General features: G+C 33.4%; 1 protein-coding gene across 3 annotated transcripts; it reads right to left on the bottom strand.

Annotated features, from left to right (window-relative positions):
- Positions 2912-8707, bottom strand: LOC109848125 (la protein 2-like). 3 transcript variants are annotated; one of them, XR_002248708.1, is made up of 5 exons: positions 8501-8707; positions 8337-8415; positions 8101-8254; positions 3679-3805; positions 2912-3446 (listed from the first exon to the last, which is right to left on the bottom strand). XR_002248708.1 is itself a non-coding variant. In XM_020417479.1 (4 exons), the coding sequence occupies exons 1-3, from the start codon at positions 8549-8551 to the stop codon at positions 8124-8126; spliced, it is 261 nt and encodes an 86-aa protein (XP_020273068.1). In that variant the 5' UTR covers positions 8552-8707; the 3' UTR covers positions 3539-3805; positions 8101-8123. The 3 variants fall into 3 exon arrangements, 2 of the variants coding, with proteins under 2 accessions (XP_020273068.1, XP_020273061.1); XM_020417479.1 differs by lacking the exon at positions 2912-3446 and having other exon boundaries at positions 3539-3805; XM_020417472.1 differs by lacking the exons at positions 2912-3446; positions 3679-3805 and adding an exon at positions 5217-5636.

Raw genomic sequence — 14844 nt, 5'->3', positions numbered from 1 at the left:
TTCTCGCCGTCACCACCTCCGCCCAGGCACCAAAAGCTCAAACTCAAGTAGCTTCCGAAAGTATAGATTTGTACCTGTCTTCCATCCAAGCAACACTGTATAAATCTCCCAAACAAGTCCAGTATTCTGGAGGAGGACTAGGTTACTCTCCGGGGCAGTAAGTTCCCCAACTACTTTAATTTCCACAGCATTTGAGGCTGTTGTTCCATAAACATTTATATTTTCCGGAAGCAAACCCTCAAAAGATACTCCCAGATTCACAAGCTTCAAGATAAAATACCTTAAACAACAAACAGGACAGTTAATTTTCCTAAATAGGACAAATAAAGTTTTAACTATGGACAGACTGAAAATCACGATTATAACATTGAAGATCAGTGAGTTACCATGCTTTTGTAAGTTCCCATGGCATGCTTTTTCTTTAGTGTAGCTACCAAGTCGTCATCATAAAGGTAAGGATAGGTAGGCATACCTGGAATATATCACAAACATAAGAGAAGTATTCAGTATCATTGTTGAAACATCGTGAATGATAACTAATTAAAGAAGGAAGAAGCAAGAATATAAAAAAGGTTATGTGCTAGGTTTCCAATTTTCTAAGAGTAAAAGAATATGATGCATATTATTAGTAGTGAAACGTTTATATTGTAATCGTCAATATCAAACGTGGTATAAAATAGAACTAACATGGTATAAATTAGAACTAACGCGGTATAAAATAGAACTAACGTGGTATAAATTAGAACTAACACGCTACAGAATAGAACTAACTTTGTGTAGATTAGAACTAACACTCTACACATTGTTGAAACATCGTGAATGATAACTAATTAAAGAAGGAAGAAGCAAGAATATAAAAAAGGTTATGTGCTAGGTTTCCAATTTTCTAAGAGTAAAAGAATATGATGCATATTATTAGTAGTGAAACGTTTATATTGTAATCGTCAATATCAAACGTGGTATAAAATAGAACTAACATGGTATAAATTAGAACTAACGCGGTATAAAATAGAACTAACGTGGTATAAATTAGAACTAACACGCTACAGAATAGAACTAACACTGTGCAGATTAGAACTAACACTCTACAGAATAGAACTAACACTGTGCAGATTAGAACTAACACTCTACAGAATAGAACTAACACTGTGCAAAATAGAACTAACACTCTACAGAATAGAACTAACACTGTGCAGATTAGAACTAACACTCTACAGAACAGAACTAACACTGTGCAGATTAGAACTAACACTCTACAGAATAGAACTAACACTGTGCAGATTAGAACTAACACTCTACAGAACGAAACTAATACTGTGCAGATTAGAACTAACACTCTACAGAACAGAACTAACACTGTGCAGATTAGAACTAACACTCTACAGAATAGAACTAACACTGTGCAGATTAGAACTAACACTCTACAGAATAGAACTAACACTGTGCAGATTAGAACTAACACTCTACAGAACGGAACTAACACTGTGCAGAATAGAACTAACACGCTACAGAATAGAACTAACACTGTGCAGATTAGAACTAACACTCTACAGAATAGAACTAACACTGTGCAGATTAGAACTAACACTCTACAGAATAGAACTAACACTGTGCAGATTAGAACTAACACTCTACAGAATAGAACTAACACTGTGCAGATTAGAACTAACACTCTACAGAATAGAACTAACACTGTGCAGATTAGAACTAACACTCTACAGAACGGAACTAACACTGTGCAGAATAGAACTAACACTCTACAGAATAGAACTAACACTGTGCAGATTAGAACTAACACTCTACAGAACAGAAATAACTTGGTATAAATTAGAACTAACTTGGTATAAAATGAGAACAAACTTGGTATAAAATAGAACTAACTTTGTATAAATTAGATCTAACATTGTATAAAATAGAACTAACTTGGTATAAATTAGGTTTATAACGTTGTAAAAAATAGAACTATCTTGGTATAAATTAGAGCTAACGTGGTATAAATTAGATATAACGTGGTATAAATTAGGTTTATAACGTGATATAAAATAGAACTAACTTGGTATAAATTAGTAAATTAGATCTAACGTGGTATAAATGAGATATAACGTGGTATAAATTAGGTTTATAACTTGGTATAAAATAAAACTAACACAAATTAGATATAACGTGGTATAAATTAGATATAACGTGTAATAAAATAGAACTAACAAGCCATCACACGCTACAGACTTGAACTAACACTGTGCAGAATAGAACTAACACTCTACAGAATAGAACTAACACTGTGCAGATTAGAACTTGAAAAGTAATTAGTAGAGGACTCGCTCTGCTCTTTCGTGCAAAACCCTCTAAACGAACATAAGCTTTTGAATGAGAATTTGATGTGGAAAGATTGTTGATGTTGGATTCATTATATTTCTTACAATTTCTAATAATTCCAAAGGACCCCCTGATTTCTTGATTGGTTTATGAGGAAAGACTGCTCCCTTTTAACTTTCTTTGAATTGACTAGCTTCTTCTGAGAACAAAAAGGTCATGGAGTGTCTACAATAGTCACCAATACAACCAAACTTCACACTGGTCATGCTTCCCACAAGAACATACTTACATCTACTCCTTTATACAAAAAGGAGGATCAGAGAATCACTGTTCATCAAACAGTAAATTGAACAGTAGAGTATAACTGTAGCATATACACGAATTTCAATACCCATTTATTGCACCGCACAAACAAGCATTTCTACAGTAATAAATAGCAGCATATCCAAAAAAACGGCAATCTGTCAAAACCAAGGCTTGCTACAGCATTGTGGGCCCCACATATACCACTTACAAAATTCTTCAGTTTACACCTCTTATACATATATATACATGGGTAACCAAAAAAACAAAAGAGAGGCAATTTGTGGAAAAATTAAGTGGCAAAAATAATCAAACTTGCTGCATACCTCTTCAAAATCAGGATCTGCTCTTCAACATTTCATGAGCCCCCACACATTCTTTTACAAACTCACCAACTTACACCTCATATACATATAAATTGGTAAACTTTAAACAAAAAAAGAAAATAAATGGCAATCTGTGAAAAGAAAATTATTCAAAGTTCTTGAATAAATCTTCAAACCAATCGTCGCTACAGTAATTTGTGGGCCCCACACAAGCCACTTGCAAAATTCTGCAGTTGACACCTCATGTACATATAGATGGTTCTGCTCTTCACACCTCATGTACATATAAACGGTTAACCAAAAAAAACAAAAGAGGCAATATGTGGAAAAACCAAGTGGAAAAAGTAATCAAACTTGCTACATACCTCTTCAAAAACGAGTAGCTACAGTATCTTGCGGGCCCCACACATTCATCTTACAAAATTTTGAAAATAACCACCAAAATGTTAAATGCAAAACTCTTCAAACCATCTGTTCAAAAGAGCGGCAATCTGAAAAAAACTTTAAACAAAAAAAGAAAATAATTGGCAATCTGTGAAAAGAACATTATTCAAAGTTGCTTGAATAAATCTTCAAACCAATCGTTGCTACAGTGTTTTGTAGGCCTCACACAAGCCACTTGCAAAATTCTGCAGTTGACACCTCATGTACATATAAATGGTTAACCAAAAAAAACAAAAGAGGCAATACGTGGAAAAACCAAGTGGAAAAAATAATCAAACTTGCTACGTACCTCTTCAAAAACAGGCGTTGCTATAGTGTATTGCGGGCCCCACACATTCAGCTTACAAAATTTTGAAAATACCCACCAAAATGTTGAATGCAAAACTCTTCAAACCATATGTGAAAAGAGCGGCAATCTGAAAAAAGCGGCAAATCTGAATTTATAATATATTATAAGTTGTCAGGTAATAAAAGAGCAATAAGGAAATACATGTATACACTCTAAACTCTACTGCAATAACCTCTGCCTTGGGTGAGTTTTTTTTACCCTCTCAATTTTCTTCAACATGTTCTTCAAATAACAAAATTATGCTAACTTATGCTATTTAGGTTTCAATTATATAGAAGTGGAAAAAGCTTTTGGACTTTTGGAATCAATCCTTAAATCATTCTGTAAGTATACTATGCACCTTTCAGTATATTTGTCTTTACATTCTGTAAGCATAGCATCACAATTTATCAACTGTTCAATTTTGAGGTCTTCTTTGTTCTTTAATTCATTTTAATTCATGAATATATACTTCTGGAATGTTAACTTATTGAATATTATTTGACTTTGATAGAACCTGTACACAATTTATATCTTTTCTTTAATTCTGTTATTGTTCTTTAATTCTGTAAGTATACTATGCACCTTTCAGTATATTTGTCTTTACTTCTGGAATGTTAACTTATTGAATATTATTTGACTTTGATAGAACCTGTACACAATTTATATCTTCTCATCGTCTCATGATTCAAAGTATGTTATTTATAAACTGGAATGTATGATACACATTTAACACAACTTTTTGAGCATATGTGGAATGTATGATGCACATCTTTCGGAGCATATGATGGAGAATAATGAGTATATAAGCGAGTGAATAAGGTAACTTACCCGACATCTTTCTGAGCATATATGGAATGTATGATACCATTTACCAGAAATTCTCTCGGAGAATATTTCAATTCGCACTTTCGGAGAAAATCTCTTTCGGAGCATATATGGAGAATATAAGTAGCAGCTCAATGGATGTTACACCTCAGGACTTAATATATGATTCTAAGAAAGCAAAGCCATTTAAGAGTGTCATGGAATTGAGCATCGGAAGGTATGCTTAGGGCATAAAATAATATTATCTCTAGTAAATTTTAGAGTTATTTGAAGGCTTTGTCTAATTTGACAAGAAGCCATCTGAAGTTTCTCCCAGAACTGAAAGGGCAGTGGTAATTTTCGTTATGCTTCATTAAGGTCCTATCTATGTCACTTAGCAATAACCTTGTTTTTTTTTTTTTAATTTCTTCAGTCTAGGTTCATTTTGGTCCCCATCCCTAGTCTTTTCAGATGTTCAAGTACAATCCTACAACCTCTAGATTGTGTGCTCATCTCTCTTGCATACAAATAAATGATAGGTCATAAGCTGGAGAGTCTTCACCAATCCAAAAGATCATTTACTGTATTTAGCAAATTCCTTTCTTAGACTGAAGAAGTAAAAAAAAAAAACAAGGTTATTGCTAAGTGACATAGATAGGACCTTAATGAAGCATAACGAAAATTACCAAAAAAAAAAAACAAGGTTATTGCTAAGTGACATAGATAGGACCTTAATGAAGCATAACGAAAATTACCACTGCCCTTTCAGTTCTGGGAGAAACTTCAGATGGCTTCTTGTCAAATTAGACAAAGCCTTCAAATAACTCTAAAATTTACTAGAGATAATATTATTTTATGCCCTAAGCATACCTTCCGATGATCAATTCCATGACACTCTTAGATGGCTTTGAGTTCTTTGAACCATCTATTAAGTCCCGAGGTGTAATATACAAGATATATTAGGCTTCAACTGGTGCTGGCGGTCTTGTTCGAAGCAATTATACTATTACTTGTGCTGGCGATTCAACTGGTGCTCCTGAGTTGGGAGGGTTAGCAAGCCTTGAAGTTGTACCATCAGTGGAGAAAGATGAAAATGTTGAGAAAGCTGAAGCCTACATGAAGAAACCTGATGATGTGAGTATATTGCCCATTTCATGCGTCTTACTTATTTGGTTGTATGAATAAGTCATTCCTTTTCTCCAAAAGAAAAAAACACACATTGAGATAGAAAGTGCGAAGAAAAATAGATACAGTAAGAGTATTTCAACTTTGAATACCTCTACAAGTGATTCCTTGATGGTTGATAAATAAAGTTTGAATTTCATATTGACCATTCTAGTCAATTTTAACGACATTATGAAATTATAAATTTGGAGCTAGGTTTTGTGGATAAATTCTCAGCATTTATTGTGGTTTATGGTTTCCATTTTCAATTATAACTAATATCAACGTAAAGTGATGTTTCTAGATCCACAGAAATATATTAGCATACAAAATGCAAAATACTTGTAGGTGCCCCTTATTCACATAGTTAAGCCCCTTGCAGTGTAGAACAACTGGGGTTCACATTCCACTTGCACTTTTTATGTGGCCATTGGGTCGGAATTGATGAAAATGAACAATATAGTAGGTTATAACCTATAAAAATAGCCAATTTTGAAGTATGCATAATTAGTTGTCGTCAGCCAGAGGAAAGCATCTTGCCGGCGACGGCGAGCTCGTTATGGAACGCCCTCTCGCCTTGAAGAGAGACTGAATCCATTAGCTTGACGACGATCTCCTAGCAACCAGAGAGGGACCCACGGAACACGGGCCCGAACCCGCCCTGGCCGAGCTTAAGAGAGGGGGAGAACGACGACATGGCACGGCTGAGCTGTGAGTAGGTGAACCGGCGAAGCGGGTTCGGATCCGAAACAGCGGTAGTGGGTTTGAGATCGGACGACAAGGTCGACGCTGTTTGATTGCAGCGGAAGCGGCGATAGAGGAGTTCCTCGTCGGAGCCTTCTGAGACCAACTATAACTGAAAAGTTGATTTATCTAAAATATAAAACTAAAAGTCGATTTAAAAAGAGTCGTGGTACTTCTAGATATGGGTTCTTCCAATATTAGCCCCCTAAATCATCAATATTTCTGTTAGACCCCGAAATCTTTGAAATTGTTCTCAGATCCCCTCAAATACCAATAATATGTTGAAATAAGCCCCTTTGTTAAAATTGTTGAAATGGAAGGAATATTCTATTTACTTTTACTTTTCCGGTGATTTGGCAGTTATATCTCTCACACAAACCCAAAACCATCAACAACTTTTAACTTATACATAGTTAAGATCCCCAATTTCGCTTAATAAAACCCTAACTCAAACACATTTTCTACTTTATCTTCTTCAACGTCTTCCCCAATAACTCTCTTCAGCACTGATCCCAATTTTATAACATATGGATTCATATTCGGGAAGATGTTGGAAAAAATAAAGTGAAAAATGAGTTTTAGTTAGGGTTTTATTAGGCGAATTTGGAGAACTTAATGGATGCAAGTTAAAGTGGTTAATCAGTTTTGGTTTGCATGGGAAAAATGTACTTTGTAAATCATCAATGAAGTTAAACTAAACAAAATACACCCCCTGCCCCCCGCCCCCAAAAAAAAAAAAAAACCACCACCAAAAAAAAAAAAACCACCACCACTACCAAAAAAACAAAGATTTTAACACTATTATGGCTTATTTCAATATATTAATAGGATTTTGGGGGGGTCTGAGATCAATTTTGAAGATTCAATGGGTCAATATCAAAATATTGAGGATGGGGGGGGGGCTGAGATGAGATTAATTTTAATGATTTGGAGGGCTAATATTGAAATACTAAAGATTTTGGGTATAATATCGAAATAACTCTTTAGATATACGTTTTTTTTAAGTTAATTTATTTAGAACATGACACCAAATCATCATACCAATAAAAATAAGCATCGAATTATCGTGATTTTTGAAGTATCTAATCAATATTCAAAATTTTACGTCATATACACCTAATAATTACACAAGTCATTATTAGTTCATTTTTTGCAAGTTCAATTTCAATTATGGAGCTGTTTGATTGGTTTCTTAAAATCAAAGAAAAGGAAATTAGAACATGGAAATTATTAAAATATTATTTTCATTCATTTCCATCTTTAAAACTCACTCACATCATCCAATAATATGGTGACAACTCATCTCATTCCATCTCATTTCTTACTTTTAAAAATAAATCAAACACAAGAAATGAGTCACATCATCCAACTTATCTCATCTAATCTCATCTTTAAAAATCACATACATCATCCAATATTATGGTGACAACTCATCTAGGGCTGTGCAAGCGGTCGGTCAGTTTGGTTTTTATCAAAATTTGAACAAACAAACCGAACCGCCCATTATTTAAAATTGAACCGAACTGCTGCAAGTCGGTTTAGTATGGTTCGATTTGTTAGGTTCTAACCAATTTGACCAGAAAGAACGCATGCGAATCACCGATATCTAACTTCATAAATTCCAACAAAATAAATAAAGAATAGAAAAATAAGAACCAAGAAACTCACCATCTTCAGATACTTTAAGGACATTAGACTTCCTCAATGTCTCCGCCACCGCCAACGCTTTCTTTCTCCTCCGGAACCGCCTCCTCCTTCACCTCACCCAATCCAAGAAGGGTTCTCATCCGAGCAAAGGAACATATCAACCACAAACTCACCACTACAAAAAAAAAACAAGGATTAGAACGACAAAAATAAAGCTTTAAAAGAAACGATTTGATCTTGAAGCAAACAAAGCATACATCCATCTTCGCTCTCTTCAACCTTTTGTTTCAAGAACTTGTCCCTCGGAAGATTGCTGTCACTGAAATAAAACTCCACCTGCGACAAAATCCACAAAGAAGAAAACATCAAAAGTCGAATTTTTACCGGCCCCAAAAGGATTAGGGTTTGGATTGAGAGCGACCTGGCGGAGGACTTTCGCGGCCGTATTCTCGTCCAAGGAAGCGACCACCATTAGAGGATCGGAGGAGAACGGAGCGCCATTAGAGGATCGGAGGAGAACGAAGCCAGGGATTTGGGGGGTCCTTGTGAGAGAGAGGAACTGAGGAGTGAGGAAGAGGAACCGAGGGAGTACGGCTGTGAGTGCGGCTGGATTTAGGGTTTAGGTTAATATATGAGGGAAGGGAACAGGTCGGGTTTGTACTTTGTAATGAGTAGTTATTAGTTGCGGTCCGTTCGGACGGAAATTTTTTTTAACCCGACCCGAACCGACCTACAAATAAAACTGATCCGAACCGTAAATTTCGGGTCGGTTTTTCAGTTTGGATCGAACCATGCACAGTCCTAAACTCATCTCATCTAATTAATATTTCCTTTCTATCCACTTTCTCAAAAAAAAAAAACAAAGGAAATTAGTTTCCTTAAGTATAAGTCGAATCATCCAATAATATAATGGCAATTCATCTCATCTCATCTATTTTATTAGTTTTAAAAATGAACCAAACACAACAAAATAACCTATTATAAGAAATAAACAACCTCAAAACAAGTTTTCTTAAAAAATCACCCACATCATCTAATAATATGAAGACAACTCATCTCATTTCATCTTCTTTTTCACTTTTAAGAAATCAACCAAACACAAGAAAAAACCTATTATAGGAAATCAATTTCCTATTCTTTGATTTTCTTCTTTTTTAGCCAAACAATTAGCCCCTATATGTAAACCAAAATTGGTATGTTTATTAACACTCTTAGCTCGTGCGTCTTTGACGTAACAAGCAACAACTGTTAGTTTTGATATAGATACGTAAGATCAAGAATTTGGCGGTCAATATTTATGCCATGCTAACAATATATCAATCAACAAGATGAAGAAAGACATTAATTTGTCTTCAGATATATCAATCAACAAGATGAAGAAAGACATTAATCAACAATATATTATTATTAAGTTTAATAACTAATTTTGCTAGTTTCAAAAAAGACTTACGTACTTAAAAGTTAATACCCACTATTAGTGACCCCGACAATTGGAAGGTTCAAACATAGTTTCTACGGACTCGAATTTAAATTTGGGCTGGCTTATAAAAAAAAGACTTAAAAATTAATTTAGTTTCTTAAATTAATTACACAATTATACAAAATTGTTTCTAGCTTCAACCTTCATCAAAATTCACAAAAATACAAAATTTCACAATGACCTTCATGTGAGCTAGTAAACTTACACCCATATTAATAACAAAAAATAACAACCTTCATCAAAATTCACCATAATCAAATATCATCTTCCCCCGGTTCAAAAATAACATTCAAATAAATCACACATTTCCAGACATATCTCAAACAAAAAACTGAAAATGCCTAGGCCCCTAAAAATCTTGATGTCTCAAACAAAAAACTGACAAAGCCAAGACCCCTCCTAATAACCTGGGCTTTTGAGGACTTCCAAATTTTAAATAACTTGAGGTTTCAGCCAAGTACTTGCACTCAGGTTAACCAAAGAAAAACAGAAAACAGCAGACAACACATATTACACTATCAAGTTGGTAGTTCAATTATTAATGAATTTAACATAACACCACCTATTTGGATGTGGGAGTGAGGTAGTTAGTTAACAATTTATTTGTAACTCTTCCAAAAAATTGAAAATGTGTGTGTGAGAGAGTAGAACAAAGGGCTGACTATATTATCTGAATCAAGATTAGCCTGATATAACTATCAATATTATCTGAATCCAAATTTGTACATGCTTCAAAACAAATGGCTAGAAAAAAATGGTTCATAATACCTTTAACTATTAACAGATAAGCAAGTGCAACCAAAAAATTAAAAAAAAATAAAAAATATGCAAAAAATGAAATATGTGATGTTAACAGCGGATCAAGAAAATTAGATCAAATTTCGCTTCTACATCTTTTTCATGCAATTCCTCAGGTAATTTCCTCAAGTAAGTTCAGATCTTCCTAAACATTTATGTTACTCTAAAATCTCAAAAAATATCCTGCAATTACAAAGTTCAGATTGAACAGCTCAACAAAGTTTAGACCCACCACCCTCAAATTCTCAGATAATTGATGTAAATTGAAATTTTAATATGAAAATTTTAAAAAAGTAATTTTTACCTTGATTTATTAAGCAACAACGTCGGCGAAGATCAGATCTAAATAGCATGGACAAAGATCAGACGCCCCTCCCCTAATTTTTTCAAATACAGCCACAAAGAATGTCGCGGGAGTTTATGGCGGGAGGAGAGTAAGGAGGTAATTATAGCTCACCGAAGAAATCAATGAGGAAGACCAAAATCCGACGTGGCCAGGGTTTTTGCCGATTTTACTCGGTTGGGGAAGAAATTGGGGGAGAGGAAAAAACCTAGGTGGCGGTGATTTTTATCTCGTTTTCCCTCTTCAGCCCTAGCGAAACAAAGATGGGAAAATAAACCGACGGAAATGAAAAAACCAACGTGACCCCCAAAAAACCAACGTGGAGGTGATGTAAAAGTTTTCCACGGGGTTAAAAAGCGAACCAAATAGCCCCTTATAAAAAAAAATTGATGTAATAGATTTTTGTGCTAAACTGGGATATCATAATTGATTTTCGTAGAAAAAGATATCAATTGACATAATAATATCTTCAAGCAGAATAGTAAAAGAAAATAAGTTAAATTGATATTACATGTCATGTTCTAAACTTTAATAATCCCAAGTTATAGTATGGAGTCAATGATGAATAACAATATCATTATGAACTATAGTTCTAGCAATAAAAAAATAACATTTCTTATTGCATTAAAAATTGAATTACACTGCACTTTTCAACATTATAAGCTTATGTTTTATAATAAACAATCTCAAAATTAAACATTAAAAAAAGTACAATAAACATGATATATATATATGAGATCTTAGCCTACTTTATTTGATAGACTTCAAATAATAAAAAGACAAAAACTAAAGATTAATGGTAACTATAGTATAATTTTATGTGATAAAAAAAATAACATAAGCATACAAAAATACTAAAAATTTTGCATGAAAAATCCTTCAAAAAATTCCTAATTTTACTAAAAAATTAAGTTATAGTATAAAATGTTCAAAAAACATTATCATTTATTCTTTTTATTTTATATTTTAATTGAGCCGAGATCAATCTTTCTCCACATTTATCTTTTTATTGGGTAATTCTAGAGTAGCATCTTCATCATCTATATCAATTGTGATATCATGTTGGAGTTAAAATTTTTGAATTTAATCTCTTTAAATAATAAAGTCCAACACCAAAATCAACACATTTGTCTTCTACTCCCCCCTCAAAAACCATAACCCTAATCCATGAAATGGATTTGTACATAATGAAGAACAAAAGACAATGTCAAGAGACAAAAAAGAAAAAAGAAGAAATTGAATAAGAATCGCTGGCTTTGTACATGATAAAGAGCAAAAGACAAGATAAGAGTCCAAAAATATATTAGGATATACTTGGATCAATTAAAGTATATTACTATTCATAATTGATATGCATAAGAGACAAAATGTGTTGACAATCTTAAACTATAAAACAGACTGTACAGGTCCTCTAACATAATTTTTTAATGCAAGCAACCCCCAAAATTACTTTTGAAAATCTCTTGGTTTTGTGGAAGAGTTTGGGTGTAAAGAACAAATGTTAAATTATCTAATCCGATTAAAGTAGGATCATATAAGTTAATCACATACATAAAATTTATTTTAACCAAAACTCATATATTAGTATTATAATTGGTATTAAGATCAAAGATACGTGTGAGATTCTCTTTGACTTTTATACAAACAATATCTATTTAAATAATAATAGTATAATTAAACTTTGTGATCTGAAAAAATTAAACATATAATATAATTAATTATTTTAAAATAGTCTAATCTAATTTAATAAGAAGAAAATAGATAAAAGTACTATGAAAGTTGTTGCAATTTTATAATTCATAATTCTTAAACAATCTAATCTATTATAATAAGAAGAAAATAATAAAGACACATACTTATTGAAAGAGATAAAAGTACTATAAAATTTATTATAATTTTTTGATCTAAAAAAGATCAAATATACAATATAATTAATTACTTTAAAATAATCTAATCTAATCTAATAACAAAGGCACATGCCTGTAGAAGGAGATAAAAGTGCTATAGAAATTATTATAATTTCTTGGCTTATATATATTGGTATATGATGTTGCATGTGAGAGGATAATAATTATAAAGAGAGTTCTATTTAAATATAATTAAATTTTGAAACTAATTATGCCGTACTTTGAACTACTTCTATTTTAGTCGGTGAGATATCGTCACTTTGTGTGTAATTATTAATCATATAGCATGTGAATAATTATTTACAGATTGACATTATTAATCATGTAGCACGTGAATAATTATTTACGGTTTGATCATTGATCACATATAAGAGCGAGGGTGTAAATTTGGTATTTAATAAATTATCTAATTAATCTAAGTGTACCATGAACTGCTTGAATTTTAGTTGGTGAGATCGTCACATTGTGTGTAATTATTAATCATATAGCATGTGAATAATTGTTCTCAGTTTGACATTATTAATCATGTAGCACGTGAATAATTGTTTGCATCTTGATCATTGATCACATATAAGAGTGAGGGGGTAAATTTGGTATGTAATAAACCGTCTAATTTATCAATTTATTCTTACTTAATGGATTAATATTTAAATTCAAAGGATATTTTTGTCTACTAAAAGATTTTCTGGAACTCTTGCTTTTAAAAGGGAGTATGATATGATTTTCACCCACAATCAACGGCTAAAATCTTCTCCGAATTCAAACCCTCCCCTTCCTCCATCAATAAATACGAACAAAAGACCCTCTAAAATTTCCAGATTTTCCTCCTTTTAATTTGCTTTCTTGACCAAAATTAGGGCTAGTCTTTAAACAAAAGATGACGTCGACTCGTCGAGTGTCGATCTCTTCGTTGTTGGGGCCATGACGCCTCCTCTGGCGAAGAGGCGAAGCCGTCGACTATCAGGTGCTGGAAAGTCAGCAAGGAAGTGAACCAACTTGATAGAGAAGGGAGCTGAGGATTTGGAAGCTGGAGAAGAATTAGAAGCTGAGGAACTGTCAGTCGAAGTTGGAGACAGAATTGTGAAAGCTATAGCTGAGGATTTGGATAAGAGTGGACTGATATGCAAAATCCTGGACTAATACGCAAAGAGCAAAGGCTATCGGACAAACGCTATGTAGTTCAAGGACTTATGTGTAATAAATGCCTTTAGTTAGCTGTTAGTCTGTTCTATTAATTCAGTTGTGCATAATCACTGTGTGTGCACGTGCACGGGTTGAATTCTCAAATGAGGGATTGAATAAAAGGGAGATTGTAAAGATTAATAAGGAGGCTGAATAAAAGAGTATTTTTCTCCTCTAAATATTCAACTCTAGTTCCCCTCTTCTCATCTTTCTCTCAATTCTATCTTTTTCTAGCAATTTTCTTCACCAATTCAAGTTCTAATGGCTAAAGATAATTTCAAAAGGCTCAATCGAGGATTCAAAACCTCACAGTTGGTACCAGAGCAGCTTGAGTCTAAAGCTATTGATGAAGACTCTATGGCTGATCCTGAAGAAACTGTTAATGAGAAGGCAAATCAAGAAGAGAGATTAGTACGAGTGGAAGATGTCATCCTTCAACAAAGCTTCAACACTCAACAACTATCAACAAGGATAGAAGAATTATCTTTTCAATTGACTTCTCAATTGTCTTCTCAACTGAATTCCCAGTTCCAGAATATTGTCAAAGAACTCAAGAATTCTAAAGATCAGGGCCAAGGAATCACAGGATCAGGAGCAAGAGAAGAACGAAGAAACTTGAGTTCAGAACCAAGAAGTGATAGGGGATTATTGGGGCCAGGCATCAAGAAAATGGGAAGGAATGATTCAGGCCAGGGACAAAGCATTCTTCATTCACAAGGACATGTAGATTTCAATAGGTAATGTCAGCCAACTCAAAATATGGGTAATGCTTCCCATAAGAACTCTTTTTCAGTAATCAAAAATTGGTCCAACCCAAATCCCTACGTTTAGATTTTCCTTCTTTCTCTGGGAATGAAAATGTAATAACCTGGTTAGAACAAACTAAACAAATCTTTGATTATTGTTTGATGGAAAATTTGTAGTAACAAGAAATGAAATAAAAATTAATTTGTATTCTCTCGATCTCAATTACAATTTGAATTCCCGATTACAAAAGAGAGGAGAATTGATTTGGATTCTCCCTTTTGTTTAATTCTGGGTTCTTCACGGTAGCA

The sequence above is a fragment of the Asparagus officinalis genome, chromosome 1 (genome assembly GCF_001876935.1).
Source record: "Asparagus officinalis chromosome 1, Aspof.V1, whole genome shotgun sequence".
Lineage (NCBI taxonomy): Eukaryota > Viridiplantae > Streptophyta > Magnoliopsida > Asparagales > Asparagaceae > Asparagus > Asparagus officinalis.
Note: the sequence above shows the minus strand (reverse complement) of the source record. Positions and strands in the feature narration are given on the sequence as shown.

What these genes read in the sequence shown, in the direction of transcription:
- LOC109848125 (XM_020417479.1), bottom strand. Translation starts at nt 8,551, where the DNA reads ATGGTGGTCGCTTCCTTGGACGAGAATACGGCCGCGAAAGTCCTCCGC. An exon ending in CCGCGAAAGTCCTCCGCCAG is followed by an intron (nt 8,416 to 8,500) that starts GTCGCTCTCAAT and finishes ATTTTGTCGCAG; the next exon opens with GTGGAGTTTTATTTCAGTGA. An exon ending in TGAAGAGAGCGAAGATGGAT is followed by an intron (nt 8,255 to 8,336) that starts GTATGCTTTGTT and finishes TTTTTTTTGTAG; the next exon opens with TGGTGAGTTTGTGGTTGATA.